The sequence below is a fragment of the Onychomys torridus genome, chromosome 13, assembly GCF_903995425.1.
Source record: "Onychomys torridus chromosome 13, mOncTor1.1, whole genome shotgun sequence".
Classification (NCBI taxonomy): Eukaryota; Metazoa; Chordata; class Mammalia; order Rodentia; family Cricetidae; genus Onychomys; species Onychomys torridus.
In genome coordinates, this window is record NC_050455.1 from 64,647,297 (window position 1) to 64,668,515 (window position 21,219).

At 39.6% G+C, this 21,219-nt stretch overlaps 1 protein-coding gene across 2 annotated transcripts in view; it reads left to right on the forward strand.

Annotated features, from left to right (window-relative positions):
• The window catches only part of Smad2 (SMAD family member 2), a 78,240-nt gene that overhangs the window by 16,993 nt on the left and 40,028 nt on the right, over positions 1 to 21,219 (forward strand). For both annotated transcript variants that reach the window (XM_036204927.1, XM_036204928.1), the window contains exon 2: positions 14,652 to 14,939. In XM_036204927.1, the coding sequence (XP_036060820.1) occupies positions 14,704 to 14,939 (236 nt within the window). In that variant the 5' untranslated portion in view covers positions 14,652 to 14,703. The remainder of the gene's footprint in view (positions 1 to 14,651; positions 14,940 to 21,219) is intronic.

A 21,219-nucleotide genomic window follows, 5' to 3' on the forward strand; every position in this document is an offset into this window, starting at 1 on the left:
TTGCTGCCATACTTTTGAAAAAACCTTTCTATTCTATAAATGACTCATTCACGTTTTTGTGATATGATTATAAGTTGAGTTTTATTTTCTGTTCCATTTGTATTCAACTTGGAACAAATTGTCATGTCTTGTCAATTTATTTTCAATGCATTTAGATTTCAAGCAGTGGCTAAATACTTGTTATTTTTAAAGTACAATAAATGACCATCTAGTATTGTAATAAATATTGCTGAAAATGTTATGATATAATGTAAGAATCATCCAGAGAGATGTCAGTCAGCCTAGTTACCATGACAGGGAAAGTTAATGCTGGTAACTAAGTGTTTGCTTGGTTCCAGATTGGTCATAATTGATCCTGTAAGATAAAGGACGCTTATATGTGGCAGCACAGATCATGTTATTTAGATAACCCAGGACAGGTTTATATTTAAGGTTTTTCATTTCCATAAAGTGATTTTATAGGAGAAAATTGAAATCTGCAAGGTCACATCTTCACTCCTCACTACAGTGCAGTGGGGAATCTGCTAGAGTCTTCCTGATACTAAAGAGAATCTCTTGCATTCTTGCTGGACCAGGTCAAGAAGTTTACTTTTTATTTGTTTTTAGCCTAAATTCTTGTGTGTAGAATAATTGAACCAAGACTATAGAAACTTTTAAGGTAAAGTAATATGAGAAATCCACGGAGTCTGCTTAAAGGGCAAAGGAATTTATTCTGGGAGAAAAAGTCACTGTACAGAGCAGAATTGTTGCAGGTTCTCGATTGCTGGGGCACAGCCTCACGAGGTTCCGCAAACGAGCCCACCAGGAAGAGAAGAGAATGGCTGTATAAATCTTCAGTCTTCAGTGTAGCTGAGAGGCCATACATGCCCCAGGGGCATGTACTTCAAGGTCTAGGCAGGTAGAGCAGTTAGTTACCTGCTGTGTCTCTAGGGCTGTGCTTCAGGGTCATAGAACAAATATTTACTACATCTCTCTCTTTTGTCTAAATAGGAAAGTTCTAACCTAATATAAAACTATGTACAGTAGGAACAATGATCAAGTATTGTCTGGGAGAGGGGAAAAAGTAATAACCTAAACAAAAATGGAAGTACAACCAGCAAGAACAACATCAAACGAGACACATACTAAAATCCAGATATGTTCAGAACATAGGTAAATGGCATGTTACAGAGATTACTGCAAAAGCTGTCCTATTCTAAAAAGAAAATCTAACTTGAGGATTTGAAATGTTCTTAGCTAAGATACAAGAGGATTATAACTGTAACCATCTAGTCTTCAATCCCATCAAAGACCAGAAGGGGCCAGATAATACCTGAGAAAACAGGAGATGCAAGCAAGCAATTTCCAGAAGATGGTGAGAATAGACAGAGTCAGCTGGCAGCCTGAACATTCACCTAAAGTTTCTCAGCACTGTTGGGGCATCCATTATACCTACAGGCCTATAATATCTGACAGACCATTTTCAGAAGCAGGAATTTTAAAAGACCATCTTACCCTATCTTGGCAAGGTTCAGTAGTTGCTTTTCCTTGGGTTCTGCTCGTCTGGAAAGGACAGTGTTCATACTGTCAGTAGTTGAGGCAAGGGCAGTTCTTTGCCCTTTGTGCCAAAAAGAAGAGCAATGGAGTGTCTTAGAAGCCCAACATTCTCTTGGGAGTAGATCAGTGCTGCCAGGAGCAATCATGTTTCACATCAACAGGATTCTAAGTTATCAAAACATTTAAATGCCATATTCTCTAGGTCTATGAAGTATTTGAAGATTACCTATCCATCTGACATATGTTTCTGTAAATCTGGAAAACCTAACTAACATAACTATAGATATGACAAGCATGAGTGACTATTAATCTGTAAGTCTTATCTACCTAAATAACTTAAGGACTAAGACTTCACATGAACAAATTATCTTAAATATGAAAAAGTTTACTTTTCTATCAATATACAAGAATCCATTGTGAAAATTATCTAAGACAGTTTGCTGAATTAGTTTACTAATAGATGCAATAATCTTCTTTAATATCCTATACTTATCTATCCCCCTTTTTTTCTCTTTTCCAAACAATTCGGAGCCTAAATTTTATTGTTCCACCCTCAACCCTATAACAACTTACTCATCAACCCTGAGAAAATGAAAACTTTTGGGAGAGGGGGCATTGTTTTCTTAAAATTGCTTCCTGCTATTTAGGGGGTGATCATATTTCTGTGGGGTCCTGTAAGAAAGGTAAATGGTTAAATCTCAATAAGACTAGCTGTAAAGTTTGTCTCTCATAGTAATGGGTAAAATCAGAGGTTCTGGCTGTAAGTGTAATATGATAGAATTGTCCTGAAGAGTTTTCAGTCCAAAGCTGATTGATGATTGAATAATGTTCTTGGATACAGTGGTATCATTCTAGACTGGGTAGAGTCATTGTTTTCTTCCTTCTAGAGAATTAAGAAATTGATATTGGAAAGACTTATTTTTCACTGTGGAAAACTTGAACTTTATTAATATCAAAATGGAAAGTTTAGATTTGGGATGATTCAAGGAAGGATTCCCAGAAATCCAGAATAAGCATGGAAAGAAATAGAATCTTGACAACAATGGTCCTTAGATTATTAGATTTCTTTTGTCTCACACCAGTCGGCTCTTCCTATATGAGATAGAACCTCCTATTTTTTTTTTTAGCAATATACTTGGGTTTAGAGGAGAGAGATATTGTTTCTTGAAGATGCATATTTTTATCCTGTAAAGACAAAAAACAGAACCTGCCCTGACCCTTACTTGTTGATTTTTTCTTACAACTTGTAGAATTGTCACATTTCATCATCAAGGGATTTCTCATATTCAAATAAAATTTTTATTAATTTTGTTGGCATTCGTAGCTTTTCTTCTGCAGAAACAAGCAAAACTCCTTCCCCAACATAGGACATATCCTAGTTTCCATTCCAAGGTCAGCACATCTTTGAAGTAAACCAATTGATTTAGCTTAGGAGTTTTTTCTGTTGTCCATTGTTTCTCTGAAGCTGTTTCCCTTTCTCATCAGCATTGAGAAAATTTAAGATTATTAAAGCATTATATAATCTATTTCCTCTTTCAGTTTATTTAGTATATCCTTAAAAGTTCACAATTAGATCTTTCTGTGACTACTTGACCTGTGGGATTGTGTGGTATACCTGTAGTATGCTTTGTATTGTAATAAGCAAAAAATTGTTTCATCTTATTTGGGACATATGCTGGAGCATTGTCAGTCTTAACTTGTACAGGTATTCCCAGGATGATCATAACTTCTAATAGGTGTGTAATTACAGAATCAGCCTTTTCGTAACTCATAGGAGTTGTCCATTTTAATCCTGAATAGGTGTCAATGTATGGTGTACATATTTATCTTCCAAATTCTGTAAAATGAAACATATCCGTCTGCCAAATTTCATTTCTTTGTGTATCTTTTAAGGTTGCTTTTAAATAATGGAGTTTGGTTATAGAAAGAACAAGTAGGAAATTTTTTTATAGTTTCTTTGGCTTATTGCCAAGTGATGGAAAAGTCCTTCCAGCCTTTGCTATTTACGTGGTATTTCTTACAAAATTCTGAGGCTTCTAGCACATTTCCTATTAATCACTGATTGATCTTGTCATTACTGTTCTAGAGGGCCTGGCAGGCCTGTATGGGCTCTAATGTTATATATATATAACTTATGTTCCCCATTTCTGATGCTTTCCTGTAATTGTATAAATAGTGAGGTTAATTCTGTATTATCAGGAATAAATTCAGTTTCGATATGTAAAACAACTCTCTCTGAATATTGAGAGTCAGTTACTAAGAGGTTCCATAAAGTTCATTAGTACCATAAGAACGGTATATAGTTCTGCCATTTGTATAGAATTAGAGGGGCTTTGAACCATTTTATTTAAATCTCTTGATTTATATCCTGCCTTATTTGCATCAGTATATCCTGATTTATTTGCATCAGTATATAATGGGGGGATGCCAGAGATTGGTTTTTGCCATACAATGTGAGGAAGAACCTATTCGGTTCTTTTTATGAGTTCTATTCTCTTGCTTTTGGGATAACAGTTGTTAATCTCTCCCAAAAATTTACTGCAGGCTTTTTGCCAGTATTCATTGTCTTTCCATAAAGAGGCGTTAGTTAAAGGTACTACAATTTCTGGTGGGTCCATTCCTATCAGTTGATGAAGTCTTAATTTTCCTTTTAGAATCAAATCAGAGATCTTTTCCACATATTAATAGCTCTCAGATCTATCCGCCTTCTCCATTTACCAGATTTCTTTTTAATAACAAATACAGAAGAATTCCAAGGGCTGGTTAAATTCCATTTAACTGCTCCTGAACCAACTGTTCAAGGCTTGTAGTTTCTCCTGTGTCATAGGCCATTGTCCAACCCAGACAGGTTTATCAGGTAGCCATTTTAAAGGTAGGTCCGTTGGCACTTCTGAGAGTTCAACGGAGGTTGCTCTGTTTATTTACAGCCTGAATGGTTGGTGGCTGGTTTTTTTTTTTTTTTTTTTTTTATATATAGTGTCTTATAATATTATTCCCAGAGACATATATTGGTCTACATTCTTTTTCTGAGATTGGAGGAATTTTTATTTGAGTATTCCATTGCTGTAACAGATCTAAGCCCCCAAGATTCACATTATCCACATATGGCTTCAGCCTTCTCTGTCCTTCTGGCTCTGTGCAGTCAACCCATCTCATACTTTGTTTTACCTGAAATAGCTTCCAGTCCCTAGAAATTGAACATCTATCTCTTGAAGAGGCCAATTCAGATGCCATGATTTTGGCATAATTATAGTCACGTCCACACCTGTGTCCACTAAGCCTTCTAAAATAATGTTATTAATTTGCACTCTAAGCTTTGGTCTTTGTTTATGGAAATATGCCAAAGTACTTGTTTCATAGTGTTTTGGAATTTTTGAGCTATCTATCAAAGCTGTTCTGTCATCTAGCGCGGTCTCATTCTTTACATTAGGCACTGGGTTATTTAATTGTCCCAGGCAAGAATTTCCTCCACAGTAACTGGATATGATTGGATCGAGTTCAGTTTGGGGGCCGACGAGAGGTCCCCTGAGGCATTTCCTACCAGTAAAGGGTTGCCTCATATGTCTCTTGTTGATCTGCATTCATTGGTCCAGTGTTGGCCTTTGCTGCATCTTCTACATAATCCAGAAGGTTAGGGTCTCCTGTTTGGGTTATTTATAGAAGAAGCATTGCTTTTAGGAGTGCCCTCTGTACAGCTCCTTCTTATATGACTTGATTTGTCGCAGTTCAGATATTTGGTATTTTGATGGCTCCTTCCACCTTTGGAAATCGCTTCTTCTATCCAAGCCTTATCACCATAGTTAAGATACCGTTTGTGTGTTAGATCCATTCCTCTATGGATGCTGATCTAATCTTTGAAGACGCAAGTGTCCTTTTGAATTCTATATTAGCATTATCCAAAGCCAAAGATTGAACTAATACTTGTCTTAATTCTTGGTCTGATATTGTCTTGTTTATAGTTTTGGTCAGGTCAGTCTGTGTAAAAAATTAGTAACTGTTGTTCTTTTGACCCCTGGAAGACCTTTGTATAAAGTTCACTTGGTTTCCCTGGTTCTGGAATCTTTTCCCAAGCATTTAAGGCTATTGTGCGACATATGGATAATGTATGCTCATCAAAGATAGATTGTGCATTTATATCATTGAAGCGGTCCTCACCAAGAATTTGGTCTTGGGAGATCTCAAAACCTCTAATCTTACCTTGCTGCTCAAGGGTCTTAGCTTCTTCTCTTAGCCAGCTTTTCCATTGTAACTGCTGGCTATATTCTAACGCAGCAGGTGTCAACTGATTGCAATTATCAGGCCTCCTGTTTCTAGATGACCACGTATTTAACATCTGTTTCCCATGTTGAGTATATATACCATAGGTAACCAGCGTCCTTGATATTCTTTAAATCTCTCACATGAATAGGCTGCCATATATATTCTACATACCCTTCAGGATACTTCTCAGTTGCTGGCTTTTCACAAACAGTTGCAGAGTAGATCATACCATGAGGAGTTGTTACCTTTGGTAAGTCATTTCTAGTTTTTGTTTTGTTTTGTTTTGTTTCAAGACAGGGTTTCTCTGTGTAGCTTTGTATCTTTCCTGGAACTCACTCTGTAGACCCGGCTGGCCTCGAACTCACAGAGATTCGCCTGCTGGCACTAAAGGTGTGTGCCACCACTGCCTGAGTTTTGTAAGGCACTGGTGATGTTATGACCTCCCTAGCCTTGACCTTCTGCTTATTCGTTTCTTTATCATTTCTGACAGACTCCTCCAAAGCTTGAAATCGATTAACTACAACTTTCTTGAAATCAATTGACTACAGCTTTCTGTACAGTCTGAACCTCCTCTGTTGTGAATGATTCCAGTGACTTCATGAATCAATTTTTTATGTTCATTATAAACATGATTCCAAAGACTATTCTATCAATTAATGATGATCTTTCCTCCTTAGAAATTAACTGAATGGCATTAAGATTGCTCTGAATATTTACTATTTTATCCATTGAGTATTCACATTTATTATCAATAGAATTAAATATGGTTATCTAGTTATTATTAGTGGACTGAAGTTCTTGTGGTGAGTTAGCAGATTCCACAGAAAGAATTCTTCTGTTTAAGTTCTCATTACCACTTTGCAAAGTCTATATCAGTTGCATTAATGTCTCAGTTTTGGTGTTGTTATTAAGCCAGTTTTTCAGTGATATGATATGAATCACGATGCTAATCACCATTATAGCAAACATTGTATGCATCCCAGGAAAGTCAAATATGTCTTGTAAAATTTCATTCATAGTATAAGCAAAGAAGTTTTTTAATTCCTAAATAGTTACATTATCCACCATTTTGTGAGAAATACTTAAAATTTGTAAAGAAAAAATTATTAATCAGTTTAAGGTATAAATTTATCGAATAATTTTACCTCAGATAAGATCTCAAGAGATTGTCCTGAACATCCAGATATTCCAGATGTCCCAGTTCCTGTGGTGGTTTTTGGGTGTAGTAGCGATGTTTAGCCAGCAGGTGTCATGGGTGTAGCGCTAAAGCAGGTCTGATGTGAGCTCCTGTGAATCAAAACTTAATTCCAGGCACCCCTACTGTGAATTCTGGGCAGAGCTGCCGGGATCTCAACAAATGAGACAGTAGACCAAACAATGGTGGTGGAAGCAGGTGGGTGGACGGACAGCCGTGGAGGATGCTGAATGGTGGCGACAGAGGCTAGACTCAGCGGGGGCATCGGGGAGGGTGCCACCCGAGGGAGTAGGATGGCTGTGGGGGCAAGCTTCGGCCGGGCTATGCGTCCTGTGTTCCTGCGCTCAGTTCGCTCACTTGCTTGCCCTCTCCTTCCTCCTCAGCAGCTGCAAGGTTAGCACAAGGCAATAGTGGCGGTAGTAGTTTCAGAATACGGAATTGGTAGCAGCTACACCAAACAGTTTTAAAAGTAAAGTAACAGTCTGCCGTCAGTCTCTTATCAGGTGTGTGTGTGGGGGGGAACTGATGACGGGACTGGACTGTGACCCGATTGTAGGCAGCTACAAGCACAGACCTAGGAAGACGCTTAGGGTGGGCACCTTTCTCTCTGACATGGTGCTCTTCCGCCGCTGAATGTGTGTTTCTGGCAGTGGTTACAAGAACTGGTGCCATGTGAGCCACCTGACCTGGGAGTGCCTGGCTCACAGGCCGAGTTAGCTGCCTGGCCTACAGACTCCCCACAAGGCCGCTGTATGCAAGTGGTCACCTGAACAGGGGCCAGGCAGCTCCTGAGGGGTTTGGGCTGTGTGCGGGCTCTGCAGGGCAGAGAAACTCAGCAGGTACCTGCAAGTAGGTACCTGCTCAGATCCACGTGGTTGGGCGCCAGATAATGTGAGAAATCCATGGAGTCTGCTTAAAGGACAAAGGAATTTATTCTGGGAGAAAAACTCACTGTACAGAGCAGAATTGTCGCAGATTCGGGATTGCTGGGGCACAGCCTCATGAGGTTCCGGTCACCTCAGTCAGTCCCACAAATGAGCCCACCAGGGAGAGAGGAAAATGGAGGCATAAGTGCCTCCCAGGTCTTCAGTGTAGCCGAGAGGCCCTGCACGCCCCAGGGGCATGTACTTCAAGGTCTAGGCAGGTAGAGCAGTTAGTTACCTACTGTGTATCTAGGGCTGTGCTTCAGGGTCATAGAACAGATAGCCACTACAGCAAAGTCTTAGAATTTTCTTTCTCTGCCAGTTTTTCACAAGGCACATGGATCAGTCACTAACCCTGGAAAAGGATTTGTCCTAAAAGATCTCAGTAGCCACAGTAAGCTGATGGCCTCAAGACAAGCCTTGGGTTCAGCTGGTCTGCAATTGATCTGCTAAGCTTGGTTCACCTGTCAGTGTGCCTTGTCTAGGCCTTCCAGCTCTGCTGTAGTTTATGTGGCTCTAGCCATGTGAGTGGCACATCTGCTTGTTTAACAGTATGTATAAACTGATCCTGGTGCCTTTCTCCTGAGATTTGTACCCCCCCCCCCCCCATTCCCAATGGTGTTGAATGCACCAGTGTATACTACCTGCCAGACCAGGAAGCAGGCCACATACCTTTGAATCATAAATGCCTACCCACATCCAGCTGGTCATTGATTAGTCCATGTGAATTGTCTCTGGAGTTGCAGTCTTTTTGGTGCTGGCTTGAACCCCTCTTACGTTCTGTCACAGTGCTTCCAGTACCCACATTCTAATGCTTAGCTCCTAAAGTGTTTCCTGACATCAGAAGACATGCTGGGCTCTCAGCCTGTGGGCTGTCTGCTTGAGACTTCTGCTCTGGTGTCACTTCCGTGCTGCCTCTCCCGTCCAGAGGTTGAAGTGATCATGTTCGGTGTGCTAGAAAGAGATTGTGTCACATGGCGTTGCATAGTTCGTTTCCGCAGAGCATACCATACTCTACAGTGCAGTAGGAATTCAACAGGACCAGAGTACACCCTTTGCTTCCTGCTACTGTCTTTGAGGATCCATTAGCTAGTTTTTCCTTCTGAGGGAAATGAATATGATATTTAGTTTGATCATGAAAGTTTTTTTTTTTTTTTTAGGCAGCCTATGTTCTTTATTGAATATCTGCTTTAAGAGTGATCTTTTAAAAAGTGGAAAGTTTCTGAGATAATGCTTAATATATTTTTTAACTTTTTTTAGTGTAGCTTGATTATGACAGTCATAGCCAATTGCCTTAAATGCATTTGTCTTGCTTGTTAATTATTTGGGCTTTCAGGTTTGTTTTCAAAACAATAAACAAAAATTTTCCCCATGCCTCTTGCAAATATGTGCCTCCCTGTACTTGCTCAGCCTATAACAAGTTGTGGGAAGACACTCTGAGGCTTGTACGTTTTGGAGAATTAGTTTCTTCCCTCTTGGTGTTCGGGTTATAGTGTGTACTGCTGTTGTGAAGCTATTGAGAAGGCTTTAAAGGCATTTATTTAATTCATTTATCAGCTTCCTGGTGCATTTGTTCAGATACTATTGCCCTTTTAATTGATTGATAATTGATTTCTGTTTCACTTACAATACCCATCAGAAAGTATGCATAGTTTTCAGTTCTGTAGGTTTGACTAGCTGTGTGCTCAGGTGACTGACAAGAGAAAGTGTTCCTGCCTTGGGAGGGTACTTGGTGCTTTTGTGGACATTGTCATTCTGTTCTCCATTGCCTTGGACTCATTATTTTGACTTTTGTCACTAAATTAGTTCTAAATGGATCAAACTATGTATATATGGTGCTTTTGAGATTTATCCATGTTTTGTACTGTAAATAGTTTGCTAGTTTTGTGCCTGAGCAGTATCTTGTTTGAATATACCACATTTCAAAATGTTAAAGTAGGCTCCCACCTTTAATCCCAGCACTTGGGAGGCAGAGCCAGGCAGATCTCTATGAGTTCGAGGCCAGCCTGGTCTACAGAGCAAGATCCAGTCAGGCACCAAAACTACACAGAGCAACCCTGTCTTGAAAAACCAAAATTTAAAAAAAAAAAAAAAGTTTTGATAATTTCCAGTTTGGGGCTATAATGAATTATGGTTGTGAACATTATTTTTTATTTGAGTATATGTATATGTGCCTACATGAGTTTATGTGCACCACGTACTTGCAGGTGCCATGGAAACCAGAGGGCATCAGATCCCCTGGAACTGGTGGTTGTAAGCTACTGGATAAGGGTGCTGGGAGCTGAACCTGAGTCCTCTGAGAGGAGTAATTGCTGTTAACCCCTGAGCCATCTCTCTAGCCCCCCTTACTCTTAGCATCCTTTTGTTTTGTTTTGTTTTAATTTTTGTTTTTTGTTTGGTTTGTTTGTTTGAGATAGGGTTTTTCTGTATCCCCAGCTGCCCTGGAACTCACTTTGTAGATCAGGAAGGATAGTCTCGAACTCACAGAAATCTGCCTGCCTCTGACTCTTGAGTGTTGGGATTAAAGGCGTGCGCCATCACTACCTGGCTTATTATGAGCATTCTTAACACAGCACTCTCCCCTCCCCATCTCTGTCCACCAGTGAATTTTGACAAGCTAGCCTTGAATTTGTAATCTTCCTGCCTCAGCCACTCGAGTTCAGATTACAGGCCTGTTTGTACAGGCCATTTCTCCAAAATGAGCATGGTTTCATATTTCTTAGAATATGCTGTGGAGAGCTTGTAAGAGGACAGCTTGCAGGTGTGGTTGTCCTCCTTCCACGTGGGTTCTGGGGATAGAATTCAGGTCATAGACCTCCGTTTTCCTTTTCCTTGACTCTGCCTCTGAGAGGACGATGTTGTTGGGGGAAAGTGTTGCTTAAGTCTTCAGGAAGGCAGTGTGCCATTTTTACTTATATCAGCAGTGCAAGGGTGTCCAGTTGTTCCCACAGACATACAGGTCCCAGGCACCAGAGCCTGTGAATGTTACTTTATATAGCAAAATGGACTGGATAGACATAGTAAATCTGGGTGGACATTAAGTATGATCAAAAGGCACGCAGCTGAAAAGGCTAGGAAGTGAACTTGTTTTGAAAGCTCTAGAACCAGCCAGCCATGCAGACACCTTGGTTGAGTCTTTCGGTGCTGTTTGAAGGCAGTGAGTGCATGAGGATTTGTTATGGCACCAATTGGTTTCTAAGGTAATCTGTGTTCTCACCAACACTTGGCACTGTCAGAAAAATTTAGAACCATCCTAAGTGATATGAAGTCTATTTCATTTTGGTTTTAATTTGCATTTTTCCGACAGTGGTGGTATTAAATATCACCTAGTATGATATTTTACTCTTTGATTAAATGTTTATAAATTTGTTCCTCTCTTATTTAACAAACTATTTTCTTTGATTATTAATTTTATGTACTCTAAATTATAGTCCTTTGTCAACTATATGTACTGTAAAACCTCCCCAGTCTATGACTTGCCCACTGACCTTTCAGTGGAACTTTGTGTAAGTGTTCTTTAACTTTGATGGTTTACTTTATAGGAATTGATGGTTGGTGCTTTCTAAGTTTTTAAAGTCATGAAAATATTCTTATCTCCTCCAAGAGCTAAAGATTCTGCTTAGCCACAAAGAATGACATGAGGAAGTGGTGGATGCTTTTCATTTACATACTGGAAAGTTGTTGGAAAGTAGACTAAACTTGGTGCCTTAGTGGAAAGTGGGCTATAAATCTTTAGGCTCTTCTGGACGACCTTGTAAGCTAGTACATACATAACCTCTCCCTCGGTGCTTACTCTATAGTTTAGGTTCCCTTAATTGTGTTTATTTTTTCAAGTCTTGAAATAAGGGAATATAGGTCATTTAGTTTCCTTTTTCTTTCTATTCTACATATTTTTTATTTCCATGTGAGTTTTTAGTTTTTGCCCCCTTGAGCTGTAGGTAATTAAACAAAGCTTCACCCATGCTCTAAGTGCTCTACCCACTGAACTGCACCTGGCTCCGCTCATCATGCTGAGACATTTCAAATTGAGAAGACTAGACATTAACTAAGCATAATTAGCATTTCTTCCTGGATGTTCTGGGATCCCCACCCTGCACACACCTTTGTGGTTCAGTTTGGATACTTTAATTTGGCCTGTCTTCAAGTTCACTGTGTGAACTGATAAAGATTGACTTTAGAAAATAAGCTTGGTACAAAAATCTAGTTACAGAATAGTAGTGTACATAATATATAGGGATGATAAGTTTAGAGTGAGTACAGTTGTATGGTTTGTGTTTTATAGCTGTAAAACAACACAGACTAGAAAAAACCAGAGGAATGGTTTGCATGACTGAAGAAACTAATACAGTGGGCAGACACTTGTTATGTAGTGTGACTTTGGAAATGTATATACATTTACTTGATGAATATAAAATTAGGAAAAAGAATAATCCATAAGAAGTGGAAGGAATACAGAAATGGATCTAACTATCTCACGTTGCTAACACCTCTAGAGAAAGCGGTTATTTTAGGCAACTTCCTAAGGCACTTTCTAGATTGTTCTCAGTAGATAGAGCTGCAAATAAATCTTAAACTTTTGTCTAATAATCTCAGTTTTAGAAATTATATTGGTATTATTTCAAACTTCTTTCTATATATAGTAAGATAATACAAGTGACTGTATTTATCCAAAACCAACATTTCCAGTGTTAGAGACAAGGACATGAGAGTAAACCAGTTATAGTGCACTAAATGGACCCCACCCCCAACCTCACCCTGCCTGTGAATGTAATTTCATTTGGATGAAAGGCTTTTATAAGATACACTTATGGATCTTAAGATGAGATTGTGCTTGATGGACCCCAAGCGCAGTGGTAAGTGTCCTTAATGTGGGAGTCTGTGGGAGTCCAGCCCCGACCTGCTCCTGCCTTTTGAAGGGTTCTTAGGTGGAGGAGAGAGGGATGAGAAAATATCAGTCAGATAAGCCTGGATGATGAGGAGAGAGACACAGGATAGCTTCGGGAGGGCCTGGGTTAATACCCAATCACCCAGAGGTTTATTCAAAAGGGCTTTTTATAATATGCCAGGGGAGAGGCAAAAGGCCTCCCGCTTGCAAGATCAAAGCAGTGTACAGCCATGTATAGACTCTTCCAAATACCTGGTAACCACGCCGTGGTCAAATCATTACATTAGGCAGCCCTGCTGGGTAAAACAAGCTCAGATTCTCTGACCCTGAGTAATTTCTCACTAGATAGCCTCTGTGGGCCTCCATTCCCTTATAAAGGTTTATGGTAATGCTTTGACAGCAGCCCCAGGGAACTAATAGAAATAATAGACATTAAAATGAAATACTTAAGCATTTAACCTGATTTAGCTTAAAGTAAATGTGTTTTAGGATAAACACACAGCCCTCCCTAGCTGATGAGGAAATGTTCCTTTTAAAGAATTATAGCTAATAATGGATGAAATAGAGAAAGTAACCCTAATAAATACATCTTGCTACTGGTTATTAAAGGGTGATCATACTGCGTGGAAGGGTGATAGAAATTCTTAGCCTGCAAACTGGTGCAGTTTGTCACTAGCTGCTGCAGCAGGTAGAACATTGTTGGCTTACAGAGAAATAATGTGATACAGACCACACAGTGTCTGTTGTTGGAGGTTGAGATAAAATCTTAAGTATGTATAGCTCACTTCCTGTTGTATGGCTAGAAGGATAAATTAGTGACACCACAAGGAAAACAGAGTATAAACTCACAGAGCTGTTACTTCCTGAATCAGTTAGAGGACTCGGGAGGTAAGCTATCCAAGTGAACTGCATCATCTGTTTTGCACCTGAACTAAAAAACAACCATAAGATGGAATTTCCCTTTGAACCAGCCAGGCAAATGATGGGTAATGAGGATTCTAGGCTTTGATAAGGACCAAGAGGCGGATCTCTGTACTTTTCTTATGGGTACCAAATTACAGAGTTGAAATAACTATGGGAGACTTGCTTTTTGTTGTTGTTGTTGTTAAAGGAAAAGTAAGATAGTATCTCAATCATTGTAACAAGTGGGAGAAGTATCTTACTATTTCTAAAAGTAAATAATATTGTGTAAAAAAAAAAAAAGTGTTCCGACAGTCTTACAGACATCTGTATTTGTTGTAGGAAGCAAAATTGTGCTTTGTTTTGTATCTCTTACTAGATAAAAGAGAAAATGGGTGTTAGGAATAGGTAGAATTAAAGCAGACAGGGTTGAATAGAGCCTTTTACCCACAAGTTTGTTCATTTTTCTTTATTCTTAATGAAAATGTGAAACTATGAACAGTTGGTTTGTATGTATTTTATTTTTAAGTCTCCCCCACCCCTAAGCCTGTTGATGTTAGGCAAGTATTCTATCACTCTATTATATATACTTCAAGCCTTGAATTTTGCTAGATCTTTTGAGGATAGACCAAAGTCCTAAAAATGTGGGAAAAATTTGGTCTTTGTGAAAATATTTTAGTCAAGTGTTAATTTGAAAAAATTAAGGAGAAATTGCATTATTAAAATTGTCCAGAGCCTTGATAAAGATTTTATTTGCAAAATTATATTTGCCCAAGATTTGAGTCATCCCGATTTTGGAAGGATCTGTTACCACAATTCAGCATTTCCATGAGTATGAACTTCAGATGGAAGAATTTGAATTTCTGCTCTGTGCTATGGCTTACTTCTATAGCGTGTTGAAATCACTACTTTTAAGTTAGTTTTAAAATTAATGTTTCAATGTCTTTTCTAGGGTATATTTGCCTGGCTGTTTCTGAGTGTGGATTGTAACCTTCGGTAAGAAGATGTCGTCCATCTTGCCATTCACTCCGCCAGTGGTGAAGAGACTTCTGGGATGGAAAAAGTCAGCCAGTGGGTCTGGAGGAGCAGGTGGTGGAGAGCAGAATGGACAGGAGGAAAAGTGGTGTGAGAAAGCAGTGAAAAGTCTGGTGAAAAAGCTCAAGAAGACAGGACGGTTAGACGAGCTTGAGAAAGCCATCACCACTCAGAATTGCAATACTAAATGTGTTACCATACCAAGGTAAGCGAGGCCAGGGAACCTGGGGAAAGCGGCGGGATTGCTGGTACTTCAGTCATCTGTACATAGTGATCATTAAACTATAGTTATTTTGTTTGGGTAGTTAAATCTTGTTTATTTTACCATTTATTTTCCCGAGTGAGGTGTAATCAAGCAACATTGAAATATATTGTTTTATTTCCGTTACTTGAAGTTGTATGCTATTCCCATCTCTGATTGAAAGTTGAATAAAGAGTCATTCAATGGAAATTCAACAAATACCCAAAATGGTGACTGACAAGTACTGGCTGGTAGTTTCATCAGGCCTTGGTCAATCAGTAAATAGTTAAAAGCGCTGCTGTCTCGTGATGAGACACACACTTAAGCAGGGATTGTAGGTGAGGCCAAGTCTGCTGCGTTGTAGTTTGAACTCATCTCAGAGGCCAGCCTTGTCCATTAGAAGGACCTGTTTCTCATGAAGTTGAAAGTTTGAGTAGAATTTCCATCATTTTATAGGTAGGTACCGTAGTTAGGAGGGTTGTGGCAGGTCGTTTGAGAGTGTGTTCCAGAGCTTTGTGTGTACATTACAGCTGCATGTGTGTATCCCAAAGACAGAATGTTCTGAGTGATGGCAATGCCATAGGTAAGGGCTGGCTTTGCTGGTTTCCAGTGAGCTGTGAGAAGTATACACCCAGGAAGAGCAGGCTTCTACTTAGCAGATATAGTAGACTTTTCTACCTTGTTTGATAGACTAGCCATTTTTACTTTGTTTTATGTATATCTTGAGTTACCTTTCTTGGTTTGTTCTTTTGTTTTTACAAATGCTCATGAGGTGCTTGTTGTGGGTAAGGTATTATTTTTAGACAAATGAGGATGTAGTGGTGTGCAAATAGAAAGCTCCTAAGGGAGATTGACTTATAAATAAGGGAGCATAATTGGAGGAAGCACTGAACTCAGAAGAAAGTGCAGGGTGGGATGAAGAGCATGTGAAGTAGGGGTTACAGAGCTGCTTTGGCTGGAGAGGGGAGGTCTGAGCTGGTCTCCAGGGGAAAGGACCAGTGTAAAGATTCCAAGGCAGGGAGAACAAAATCCAGGGTTTTAGGGAGCTTGGGGAGTTTGAATGTTTGACTAAATAACATAAAGAGCAAATAAGGACTGTTTTGTTTTGTTAACTGCATTTTTAAAAGTTTTAAAACAGGTCTGTATCTTACCAAGCTATCCTGGCCAGTAGAAAGTGCTGAGGGTGAGAGGGGTGGCAGTGCTGTGCAGGGGTGTGGCGGGGGAGGGAGAGGGGTGTATTAGGGTGAATGGAAGTGTGGAGAAGAGCTGTAATGCAGTGGTAGTCTAGTGCAGGATGAACAGAATTGGACAGACATGGCTCTGCTGATACTCAGAAGGACTGTAATTGGCCTGTGTTTTGGAAGTGGAGATCCCAGGACGAAAGGCAAATCAGCTAAAATTAAGTCAAGCTTTACTTGTTCATTTTTCATTGTGTGGTTGGTGGTGTTTCAGTTTGTAAATATTTTAAGTGTCTACTGCTTGGCTCATATGTGCTGGATATGCTATTGAATTGCTTACTTCCTGGTGAGGAAGGCAAACTTGAGTAATTCAGCAGGTGTAGTATTTATTAGGAAAGAAGTGCACCCAGGGACCTCTGTCCAAAGGAAGCCAGGGAAGCCTTCTCCTAGGGAGTGTGTGTGGGGAAGAGTAGAAATTAGTCAGGAGAAACCAGGTTCAGCAGGAGTAGAAGTTGGGTATTGGGACAGGTAAAGGGATGCTCATTCCTGGTGAGTTGATGTCCTTAGAAGTGTAAACTGAGGGACTAGTGATGGTGATTCTGAAGCTAGCAAGACTCCACACCATGCTGTACTTGAGCATGACTCATTCAGAAGGATGGAGTTGTTGAAAAGTCTTAAATTTAAGAGACCCTGGGTTGGGGATTTGATTTAGCTCAGTGGTAGAGTGCTTGCCTAGCAAGCACAAGGCCCTGGGTTCGATCCTCCACTCAAAAAAAGAAAAAAAAAATTAAGAGAACCAGAATTGTTGAAAAGTCTTAAATTCAGGAGACCCAGATGGCGGCTTTATTTTGTTTGTCTTTACACTTTTGTTTTTTTAAATGGTGCTGGGGATTGAACAAATACAGGGTCTGCACATGGTAGGCAAAATACTCTACCACTGAACGCTATCTGTCACTCTTAGTTTTTCTCTATCTCCCAGGAGAGCCTTGAACTTGAGATATTCCTGCTTCAGCCTCCAGGATGCTAGGGTTGTAGAAGTGTGTTGCACATCTGATTTGGCAGCTTAATTTTAAGAACTGCATGCGAGCTTATTCCCCATGTGGATACATGGAGGCTGGAGGCTGTTTTGAGACACTCTTGCTGTACCTGAAGCTGTTTGAGTAAGTAGGTGGGTCGTGAGGCTGTCTGGAGTGGAGGTAGGATCACCTAGTGGGTAATCAGTGGATACATCCAAGGCCCCATTGCTGTTGGAGTGAGGTGGGCCAAAGTGGAACTCCTGAAGTAGCAGATAACAGTTACAGGTAGCTATGTGGGGCTTTACCCTTGAGGTCACCTTAGTAACAGCTTCCGTTCTTTTCCATTCTACTTAGAGTCTCTCTCTCTCTCTCTCTCTCTCTTTTTTTTTTTTTGTTTTGAGCGGAGGATCGAACCCAGGGCCTTGTGCTTGCTAAGCAAGTGCTCTACCACTGAGCTAGATCCCCAACCCTTAGAGTCTCTTTTTTGAGACTTTCTATTTTAGCTCTTTTTCATTATTGAAATATACTCTTACCCAATTGAAGATTACCTTGGTTTTACTGGTAAGATTTCTTTGAATTTTGGAAGCTTATTTGATTTACCATGCTTTTTAAAAAATAATGGTTTTATTCCTTGAGAGTTTTATACAGTGTATTTTGATCATGTTCTCCTCTCCCAAATCCTGCCAAACCTACACCCCCCATGCCACCCCTCCACACTGGCTTCCAACTTTATCCTCTTTAACAAAAAGATAAAGCACCAGTGATTCTAGTTGGTGCTGCCTGTACACTCATGAGTGTGGGCCATGTACTTAAACAAGCTTGCTCCACCAGAGACCACACCCTTGAAGAAAGTTGACTTTCCCTTTTCTAGAAGCCATCAGTCAATAGTTCCTCCATAGGGGTGGGAACTTGTGAACCCATTCCCACTCGGTGCTAGAATGTTAGCTGCCTTGATCTTGTACAGGTCCTGTTTGGGGTATTTAAGCTATGTGAATTCATGAATGTAGTAGACCTGTCATGGTTAGAAGACACTTATAATCTAGTCCTCCCAACTCCCTCTTCCACGGTGGTCCTTGAGACTTGGGGTGGGTGTGATAATACTGATGTTCCTTTTATGGCTGACTATACTGACTGCTTGTAAGTTTCTTTGTTAAAAACCAGTGTCTTCCCCCCCCCCCAAAAAAAAGGCTCTGACGAGAGTTGAGTGGCACTAGTCTATGGGTATAGAGATAGAAATTTAGAGGACAGTTTATATTATGTCCATTGAGTAGATTGATAGTAGTAGGTTCACCCCTAGAGCCTGTGAGCTCCCCAGCCATAGGTTTTGGCCAGATTTCCGGTACCAGGTGTGTGTTTCTTGTGTGGAACAGGCCTTCAATTCACTCAGAAAGCTGTTGGCTGTCTAGTCACGCTCCTGCCACTATTGCACTGTGGGCAAATCTTCCCCTGGCTGTCGTTACTATAGTTCACAGGATGTACAACTGGCCAAGACTGGTGATGCCTTCCTGCACTATAAAAGCTAGCCAACAGGAAAGAAGCTCCCTGGTCAGTCCCAGCATGATTTCTCCATGCCCTGTGACAGTTGTGCTTTTTTCAAATGTAGTATTGTTTGTATGGATTGTTACTGATCAAAAAACTATAGCTTCTTACATAGTAGTTTGGTGTATATTTTAAAACTTTGTAGTAAAAGTAAAAAAAATTAAGTCAATTATTAGTCATATCTTAACTATTAAATATCTTTAAACAGGTTTTAATTGAAATTCAGTCACCTCATTTATGTAGTGTAAAAGGTGGGAGGTGAGAGTTGGGAAGATAATCTAAGTTATGTAAATTTATGAGTGTTGTGGGTAATCTAAGACCAATTTAAACAATTGTTTAAAATGTGATACAAAATGTATTTAACCACATTCACTTAAAATTGCAAGTAAGTTTTTAATAAAATAAATACCTTAAAATTTTACAAGCCTAAAATTACAAGATCAATTGGTGGAGAACATGTTGGCTTAGAATGTAGCAAGTGTTTACAGCTCAAATATCTGTTTTGTTGACTTGGAGCAGTTTCCCCCTTTGTGCCCTTTGCCCCACTAATGTTAGAGGGGGATTAAAATTGCCCAGAACAGCCCTAGCTTTCTGTCCTCCTGTTTGCCCCACCTCCAGCTGCCTCAGACGGTTGGAAGCTGGAAAGATAGCAGCAGTAGTTGTCTTTCTTACCATGCATGATGTGCAGCGGAGCAGATGGCACAGAGCAACTTACGTGGAACTGGACCTGGCAGCCTGGGCCAAGCAACACATTGCAGGAAATCCTCCTGTCTCTGCATTTTTAAGACCAGAGAAAGGGAGAAAGCTGTCATAAAATCAGAATGGGAATTGAGTCAGAGAAGAAACTAAAAACTTTTAGTATGTTTTAGCTACACTAAAATAAAGCAAAATCAGAACTTCTGATGGGAATGGAGTTATAAAATTAGAAGCAAGTTACTGTAGGACCTAAAATAACCATTCTATAGTAGCCATAGCCATTATGCATGTGTGTGTGTGGGAACACAGAATTTGTTTTTCCAAGCTTAAGTTGGAAGAGCTTTGGTCAATGTAATCACTTTTTTAGTCTTTCATCCTGAGGAAACAGTTAAGGGAACAGTGAAAGATTTCTTGTGTTCTTGCAATGGTTTTTACTATAAGAAAGAATTTTTTGAAATCCTCTTAGTTTCTTTGATTCTGATAATAAAGAAAATTTATCCAACTTGTTTTATGCCACAGTTGCATAAGGATGGTAAAACAGAAAGCTCTACTGGTCTCACTTGTGAACACATGCAAAGTTACAGGTACTAACTACAATTCATTAGTTTAGTCAAACAAAACCCAGATAATTAGTACAGGACAAGGTCAAGTTTTTCACACACTGTAGGATGCTGCTATGACAGGAAATATCCTAAGATGACACACACTTCAGTTTAAGAAAGACTTAGGCATCATCTTGATGAACCAAGAAAACTTTTTAGCTGGAGTTTTCTCCTGTCCTGCCTTGCCCGTGGTCAAGACAAATCTGTCTCACCCACCAGTCCTGCAGCCACTTAGACCCAAGTAAACACACAGAGGCTTATATTAATTAAACTGTATAGCCTAATGGCTCAGGCTTCTTGCTAGATCTTACATCTTAAGTTAACCCATTTCTATAAATATATAAGTTGCCATGTGGTTTGTGGTTTACCGATACTTTACATCTTACTTGTCATGGCTGTGACAGCCTTCCACTTCCCCAGAATTCTCCTCTCTGCTCCTCCCACCTATACTATACTTCCTGCCTGGCTACTGGCCAATCAGCATTTTATTTATCAATCAGAGCAACACATTGACAGCATACATAAAGACATCCCCAGCAACTTTCTGTTAGACTCACTGTTTATAATGAGAAACTAAAACAGTAGTTTGATTAAAAAAATGTATTTAAAAATGCTGTGTTTAATCACAAAAGTTTTAAAAAAAGAGATAAACAAGTTTTTAATGGTGGTTATAGATGGGCAAGAAATGGTCTGTAATCTTTTAATGTTATATGTAAAAGTTAATACAGTTAAAATGTTTAAATAGGATTTAGGGCAATTTAATTCTTATCTCCTTAAACTACCTCTTGTCCACTTCTGCGTTTTTTTTCTCTGTGCTAGTCCAGTTTTAGTTCATGTGCTGCTGAAGTTAGTAACTTATTTGGTGTTCTTTGAAGCGGTTTTTCCGTTAAAAGGCAGTTTTGAACTGGACCTGGTGGCCTGCAGTCTCAGTGCTTAGAGGCTTATAAGATGGTGAATCCCACTAAGTCTGGGCTACACAGCAAGACCCTGTCTCAAGAAAAAGAAAACAAAACCCAATTAAAAAAATAAAAAGACAAGTTTATTGTTTTCTTAGGATTCTTTTACACACAACACACACATCCTGCCTCCATAAGTCTGTTACTTAGAAACATGGAAGCAGTTTGTGTACATGGTTGAAAATCAGCCTAGAATATACTATTGGGAAAAAAGCCTCACACCATCTTCTCTTTCACCCAGTTTTCCTCCCATTGAA